The following is an 8,170-nucleotide window of genomic DNA, read 5'->3' as shown; positions in this document are numbered from 1 at the left end:
TTATGGTCAATTTGTTAATAAAATTAACAGATAGTATTATCATTCGATATTATATATATCCCAGTAATAGTAATATACTATGCTATATTAAGATTAGTTAATGGTCCAGAGCACATTATGATAACTAATGTATGGTGATGGACATACCAAGTTAAGATTAGCAGGTACTGTAAGATATCTACAGTGCGGTAGAATGTCCTTAGTACTGTAGTCAATTCTATACCAATCATTATAATGTGTCTAAGGATCGCTGTCGTATGCAAGCAAAGCTTGCTCTGTCGATAACAACCGTTATAAGAAAATGTAACTATCAAAATGGCTGTGTAGAAAACTCTATAAAGATTCTATGTTTATTCAATTTTCATCAGAATATTACATGAAATCAAAATTTAAAGGCCCAGTGGCCACCTTTAGCGATATAACGAATACTATTTTAATAATCAGTACTCTGCAGAAATGTCAGGGAAGTGTATAAGAAGGCCACTTTTTAAAAGATTAAATCATAAGTGCATCATTATTTTTTTAATGTTAATATTTATGCCCACGTCCAGTAACCTGGGGCTGTTACAAGTTATATTAGTAAAGGTTGGCACTTGGCACTCTTTCACACTATAATAAATACTGTAATGCTCGTCAAGGGTGTGAAGTAAGATCTACGAAATTTCAATTTCTTTTACTCCGAAACCTGATATAAACATCCTCTCAATCTGAAGGAGTTAGGCCTCTAAATTAATTATTTACATATTTGTGATTCCATAGCCGTAATGATTAAATGATACTGCAATGTTGATATCTCAAAGATAAATTAGACTGTAGTGCTTTCCTAGAGTTTGATCGTTCACATGAGATAGGCTTTATTAGAAAAGGTATACTGTACTTGTATAAGTGTAGGCGTAATTAACCGTAAGTAAATACTTCAATCCCGACTTGCTAAGAAGATGGCACTGCCGTATTAGAAGTAGTTATCTGTTTTTTATTCATTTTTTCCTACTTGATGACTGTGTCTTTCCGTTACCGTAATATTGAAGCTGAAACTATTACATTGTGCTTGTAGTTCGTTTGTAAAGTTCAATAGAGCAACATTATACTTAGGTACAAGTCTTCTCACAAACGCTAATTTCATATACGCGTAGTATACAGTAAATCGGTTAACGGCCTTCTACGAGTATACAAATATTATACTATTCTGTAGGCTTATCGTATGTATCAAGGTAATATTAAATTGCCGTCTGTCAAGCCTATTTGTAAATAGTAATTTAATATTAGTAGTAAAATTACCAGTTTAAATATTTGAACGGGAATATAATCCGTACAAAAGAATAAATTAAAAGAAAATTCAGAAGGTAGAGGTTATCGTAACAGATACGGTTCCTGGTATTGATCATTTTGTTAACAGAATAGCGAATTTTTCACTCAAAGTACTGTATACCGTAAAAAGTCAGCAATAGAGACGTATATCAGCACAGTTTTGTCAAAATTTATTCTTTCTTTCTTTTGTAATTAGTCCTTGAATCCTTCGATACACTACATTACTAGATGATGGTATAATGTTAGCGATGATGCAGCACATCATCGCATAATGCCTATGAATACTCTTTTTAAATTTACTGTCAATGTATGACATATAAGCTATTTTAAGCTTCAAGTTGTCCGAACGAAGTATTGTTATATTTTTCACTGACCATCCAATGTACGGATATTGTACAGCCAGTTAGCTTTGGCTAAAATTGACTCTCTTTATGTGGATCTCTAATTTCTTAATTGAATACAACTCGTATACTGCATACCAATTGTAATCATGATGTAGAACATCACTGTCGATACGTCGTGCATTGAGTACCGACCGGCATTCCTTGTCCTTTTAATTAATATTGTCGGCAATTTTTAAGCTTCAGCACGTATTTTGCACCAATTATACAGTGTTGTACAACCATTTAGCAATGGAGACATGTATCAGTATAAAATTTTGCCTACATTTTCTCTTAATTTTTGAGTGTGCGTAAATTATCTCTGATTCCTTAAATGAATTTTTTGGACTATTTTTTTTAGACATGGCTACGATTCAATGAGAATTTCTCGCGACATGGCAATACTCGTTGGCCTGCAGCTGAAGTGTGCACTATACAGTACTGTACAGTATTGTACTGTACATTGTAGACAGTAGACTCAGTACGGTGTGTAATGCTAGTGTACTGTACTGTACAGTACAGTACTGTACTGTACACTGTCAGTACCGTACAGTACAGTACAGTACGTTTCACACGTCACGTGTAGCTACAGTACAGTACAGTACATATTGATATACTGTACTGTACACTGTACATTGTACACTGGGTCACAATATTGTAATAGTTAAACAAGATAACAGTGCGAAAATCAACAAGTCGACAATAAGCAGCAGAACTGCTAAAGTCAAAGTCATGCTGTAATCAGTCATATTAGTGTTTCACTAATTAATTATCCACATGTAGAGACCCATAAGAGAGCTAATTAAAAAAAATTTGGCTTATTTTTGTCTTGTGATACTTTTATTGAAGGCATTCTACTGTCTGTCAGAGGATCCATTTCTTCTCTCGCAGTATCAACAGTGTCATGCATCGCCGAATACTAAATGTTGCTGAGAAAAATGACGCAGCTAAGTCACTTTCCAGGATTATGTCGCGTGGCAATTTAACTAAGGTGTGATAGATGACTAGAAATTGCAAACATGAACGCTGAATTCTACTATAACTATACCGCAATATTCGATAGCAACGGTTCATACGGGAGCAGTAGCACTTATCAGTCTTTAATTTGCTGCGGTCACATAAAGCCTTTCAACAAATAAATAAATAATAATATACTAGTCAATCGAATAAAATCGATTTAAAGCTGCATTGCTTATGTCATCCAATTGCTGTAACTGCTAGATATCAGTGCATTGGTACTGTAGAATTGGCTTAGTGTTATAATGCTGCTCGATATGCAGATGTTTATGAGTATGAGTATGAAATTTATTGTGTTAACTTATATTATTATTGTAATGCCTAATTCTAGAAAGAAGGACTTTCCAAATATAATAAAATCTTTGAGTTTGACTTCAACATTCTCAATTCTGTAAGTTTATGCATGTTTGGATCGAATATTGCAGTTTTTAGACTCTACATTCAATGCATTAAAGCTAATTTTATACTGTTTTAAATGCAGATGCTGTATAACATTATGTATGCAATGATAAATCTACAATGAATTATTTGCATTAGATTGTGTGATATTGTAATATCAGTAACGTTCAGCTTGATTTTTACATTTATAATGCTAAATTATAGAGCTGCCGCATGGTCATGACCTCTGTATCTGGTCATCTATTATCAATGGATTTTCTGAGCAACTTTCAAAAGTGGTATGATAACGAATTGAAAGCTAGTTTACAGAGTGAATAGATATTTCCTAATTAATTTCATGCATACGAGTATAGCAGAATTTTTTTAAATCGTAAGCGCGCACGATTTGCAGTGTGAGCATACTTTCTGATTTATGAGTATCTGCTTAGGAATAGTTGTTTACCTGTGGAGTTATTCGAAGCCCAAGTCCAAAAATTCTGCACTGGTACTAACATCCCTATTAAGGTTGGATAATGTACTTTTCAATAAAGGACATTAAAAAATGTAGAAAGATAAAAAAAGTAACATGATATACCGTAAACACGTAACAGTAGAACATTCGCTTTAATTCTATAACCTCTTCACATATAAGACAATTTAGATCTGTTGCCTGCATGTATCTCTATAATGCTCTCTTCCATTGTACAATCAGTAATTTGCGTGCATATAATAGACTTGATTTGCCTACATTTACACAGTATTAACATCATAAAGTACGCATATCGGATATACGGATTCAATCATATACAGTACATAGTGTTTCTCTAATTCTTGGTTAAAATCATTAATTAATCAGTATTCATGTGGCGATATCATGTATATCATCCTCGATAAGTAGGTATTTCAGGCACTTATCCGACTTGAGATTTTGTTTTAAGTAGCTAATGGATAGCAAGTAATATCATTACTATATTGAGCAAGAACTACCGTTTTTTAGAATACGAGCAGATCTGTTCATTTATATTTGGCCCACCAATATGTCAATGTACCCTTTATGATATTCCGAGCTTGCTATATATATAGTGTACGTATATACCGGCTTTCTTAATTTGTCTTACCTGTAGAAAACACTTGAACGCGAGATCCGTAATTGTAATACTTTAATTATTTGGACTGATGGAGATAGAGAAGGAGAAAATATTGGACATGAGATTATCAGTGTTTGTAAGGCAGGTATATCCATAAAGATTACGATTTATTGAATATTGTGCTCGCAATAGCTAATACTGTATATAACTGCAAGTGATGCGAATTACTGTCAGTATCTAATCACATACGTAGATACAACGTTATAAAATTTTAAGTTGATTCGGTGTTAAACAATTTATTTTTGGGGGATTTTTACAACAGTTAAGCCGAGAATCGAAATACATCGTGCAAGATTTTCGGAAATTACCTATAGGTATCTCAGTTTCCTTAGCATTTACTACTATACAAATTAAAATAATCTGAAGTAATAAAAGATTTATCTAAATTTAATTTGAAAACAAGATCAATCATGAGGGCATGTGAAAATTTAACGCGCCCAGATAATTTGCAATCAGACGCAGTTGATGTTAGACAGGAATTGGATTTAAGAATTGGTATGTCAACTACTAATAGTAGCTTTGTATAATTTGTATTGCATAATATTATAAAATACAGTAAAGCAAATGTTCAATAATGTAGGCTTAGTTTTTATACCATGTTCTACTGTATATTCTAATTAGCTGATATTCATTAAGTATTATAATATTGATAGCATTTACTATTTCTATTAATTTTTAGGAGCTGCTTTCACGAGGTTTCAAACTTTACGCTTACAGAGAATATTTGCAGCTCATCTAAAAGATCAACTGATTAGTTATGGTTAGGCAATATATATTAAAAAAGTTTTAGATTTAACCTAAAACTAAAAAGTATTTTTTACTAACCATACTGGTATTGCCATATTGTAGGAAGTTGTCAATTTCCCACGCTTGGTTTTGTAGTCTCACGGGTAAAAATTCGGAATCATTATGTATCACACCAATAGCAAGAAAACAACAATTACTAATTTCGGAATCTATAAAAATTTAGTTCAAGGAAATCGATGCTTTTATATCTGAAGATTTCTATAAGATTAAAGGTTTGTCATGGTTCATCCTACCCATCTTTGATATCATGATCCATTCTAAGTTAAATTTGGCTGTAAAATGTGTGGGCTCCATTGTTACCTTTTTTAATTTTAGTTACCCTTGATACTGAGGATGGAGTCATTGATTTTAATTGGAAGAGGTATACACAGTGATTGTATGGCCATAGCGGTACAATCTGCTAGAATTGCATATCTACATTACGTTATGTATGCGTAGCTTCGTTTTGTTCACAGCAAATTTTCTGATTAAACCAAACTTATGATTAGAGTTCGATTATTCTATCGTCACGCATGTGAAGTTATCCATCAAATCTGTTTAGAGGTACAATATTTTCTCATCGTGGCAGTACTGTATTATAATTACAAAGGTTAACCTGTAACTTGCTATGTTAATTTTTTTATTCAGAATCCTTTAGCAACGGTTACAAGTGTTGTTAGTAAGCCAAAAAGCAAATGGAGACCATTACCGCTGGATACTGTGGTTAGGCAATAGTTCTAATCTAATTAATTATAAGAGTCGCGTACAATATTTGAACACATGATTCTTTAGGAGTTTGAGAAATTGGTTTCACGGAAGTTAAAAATCGGTGCTAAAGAAGCTATGAAAATTGCAGAAAAATTATATAATCGAGGGTAAGTTTGGACCACACTTATATTCTTGTATTCTTTAAGATTCTGAGTAAGTAATGGCCAACTATCTCCATGACATTAAATTCAGATTTATCAGTTACCCAAGAACTGAAACAAACCAGTTTCCATCATCGATGAATCTGAGACAGCTTATTGAATATCAGACTGAAAGTAGCGAATGGGGAGGTACAGCTGAATAGGTTTTCTCAATATTGCAACTTAATTCTAATAAAGTGTTCTTAGATTTTGCTAAAAGTCTAGTCGAGAGAGGACCAACTCCAAGATGGGGGAAGAAAACTGATAACGCCCATCCACCTATTCATCCTACTAAATTTACTAATACTTTACAGGTGATATGCGTAAGCTGAATGATATTTTTGCTTTTAAGCATACTGGATATATGATTTTAATTACAGGGAAATGAAAAGCGAATTTACGAACTAGTAGTCAGACACTTCTTAGCGTGCTGCTCTCAGGTGAACAATGGCTTTATTTCGTTTATTACTAATATTGTATATTTTTAGTAGGTATTTATCTCATTGTCTATCATTTTCTTAGGATGCTGAAGGATCAGAAACTATAGTTGAAATTACAATCGCCCGCGAACTAGTGAGTTTTACCTTACATAAGATTTGTACATTCGTATGCAGCCGGTAGTTAAGCAATATAGGATTTTTTAATGGATGCTAATCCACAGTTGAAAAAGTAGAGTATAGACTGAAATTTAAGCGCTTATTAAAATGTTGATAACTATCCAATTTGCAGTTTGCTGTACAGGGTTTGATCATAATTGCTAAAAATTATTTGGAAGTTTACCCATATGATCGTTGGTCAGATAAGGTGGAATAAATAAAAAATTATCAATTGCTATAAGATCTGTTCTATGTCAGGCTTGATTATACGTTAACAATTTTAACAGCCCCTGCCGGCGTTCGTTGAAGGCCAACAATTTCAACCAACTAACATATCGGTAATTCTCAATTTTAATATACCCCAAAGATATTGTAAGCAAGGCCACTTTTATTAATATAGTTTCTTCCCTTACAGATGGTAGAAGGTCGCACAGAACCTCCTCCCCTTCTTACGGAATCAAATTTGATTGACCTTATGGATAAAAACGGAATTGGTAAGGATATCCACTTAAGGTTGTGGCTACTATAGGCGTATCAATCTTCTAAGATACTATTTCAACATTATAAGGGACTGATGCAACACATGCCGAACATATTGAAACGATAAAAGCACGTAAATACGTGGCGGTACAAAACGGCCGCTTTGTACCGGGCGAACTTGGTATAGGATTAGTGGAAGGTGATGATTCTAGTGAAGAAATTCATTCGGAAATCATATTTATTTTAGTTTTCATTAACGTTTATTCAGGTTATGACTCCATGGGGTTCGAGATGTCAAAACCCAAACTGAGGGCAGAACTAGAAGCTGGCCTGAAAAGGTGTTTAGTTTATCAATAAAATAAGTTAACGTGATGAATAAAGGCTTTAAAACCCTGTATTTAATACTTAATTTTAACAGAATATGTGAAGGAACGAGAAATAAAACAGGTGCTTTACTTATATTTTTATATCACCTTTTAGTTGTTTCTTATACTAAAATATTATTACTGCACAATTATTTTTAAAAATCTAGAAGTCCTCCAAGAGCAGATAACAAAATATAAGGAAGTATTTGTTAAAGCTGCTGCTGAGGTAAACTACAATCATGTACTTGCTATGTAGTAGCAGTAGTTACCTTTTATGAAATATAGCAATCTCTAATACATATTTAATTGTTTACATGAACGGATCGCATAAAATTTTTTTCATAGGCCACTAAACTTGATGTGGCTCTTTCAAAATACTTAATTAACGAATCTGACCAAATCATGGATAATTTTCAGGGTAAAACCATATACAGTAAATTCGTAAATTCGTAAATTGATCTTAGATTTACGAACTTATATAGCAGTACTTGTTTATTAGATGATCCACCAAGTGATGGACCAACTCAAACAAACACTCATAATACATTTTCACGGCCTACCGTTGATCACATTGGAGATAATAATAATCGATCAAATAGTAGATATCCTAGAAACAGATCTAATTTTGGTGGTAACAGAGATAATAGCAGAAATAGAAAATCAAATTCTTCCACAGGTTTTTCAACTTATCGAAACAATGACGGACAAGGTATAGACACCATAATTGCAAAGAAATTGTAAATATTGACCTTGCGGTACTGTAACTATACTTGTATTTTCCTCTTGTGTTGGTTAAGCTGGCAA

At 33.0% G+C, this 8,170-nt stretch overlaps 1 protein-coding gene across 1 annotated transcript; it reads left to right on the top strand.

Annotated features, from left to right (window-relative positions):
* Nucleotides 1-2,592: 2,592 nt before the first annotated feature.
* On the top strand, nucleotides 2,593-7,819 carry TRIADDRAFT_22834 (uncharacterized protein; the record flags this gene model as incomplete). Its single annotated transcript, XM_002110984.1, has 26 exons — nucleotides 2,593-2,679; nucleotides 3,037-3,096; nucleotides 3,309-3,382; nucleotides 3,533-3,608; nucleotides 4,208-4,316; nucleotides 4,494-4,545; nucleotides 4,635-4,726; nucleotides 4,911-4,991; nucleotides 5,081-5,121; nucleotides 5,202-5,250; nucleotides 5,354-5,399; nucleotides 5,527-5,581; nucleotides 5,666-5,740; nucleotides 5,810-5,892; nucleotides 5,978-6,075; nucleotides 6,133-6,239; nucleotides 6,306-6,365; nucleotides 6,448-6,498; nucleotides 6,655-6,729; nucleotides 6,809-6,859; nucleotides 6,937-7,015; nucleotides 7,090-7,200; nucleotides 7,270-7,339; nucleotides 7,420-7,448; nucleotides 7,534-7,592; nucleotides 7,712-7,819. The coding sequence occupies 26 exons, from the start codon at nucleotides 2,593-2,595 to the stop codon at nucleotides 7,817-7,819; spliced, it is 1,878 nt and encodes a 625-aa protein (XP_002111020.1).
* Between the last annotated feature and the right edge of the window lie 351 nt (nucleotides 7,820-8,170).

This window comes from Trichoplax adhaerens, genomic scaffold, assembly GCF_000150275.1.
Source record: "Trichoplax adhaerens TRIADscaffold_3 genomic scaffold, whole genome shotgun sequence".
Classification (NCBI taxonomy): Eukaryota; Metazoa; Placozoa; class Uniplacotomia; order Trichoplacea; family Trichoplacidae; genus Trichoplax; species Trichoplax adhaerens.
The sequence above is the reverse complement of the archived record's forward strand: the minus strand, read 5'-3'. Positions and strand labels throughout refer to the sequence as shown.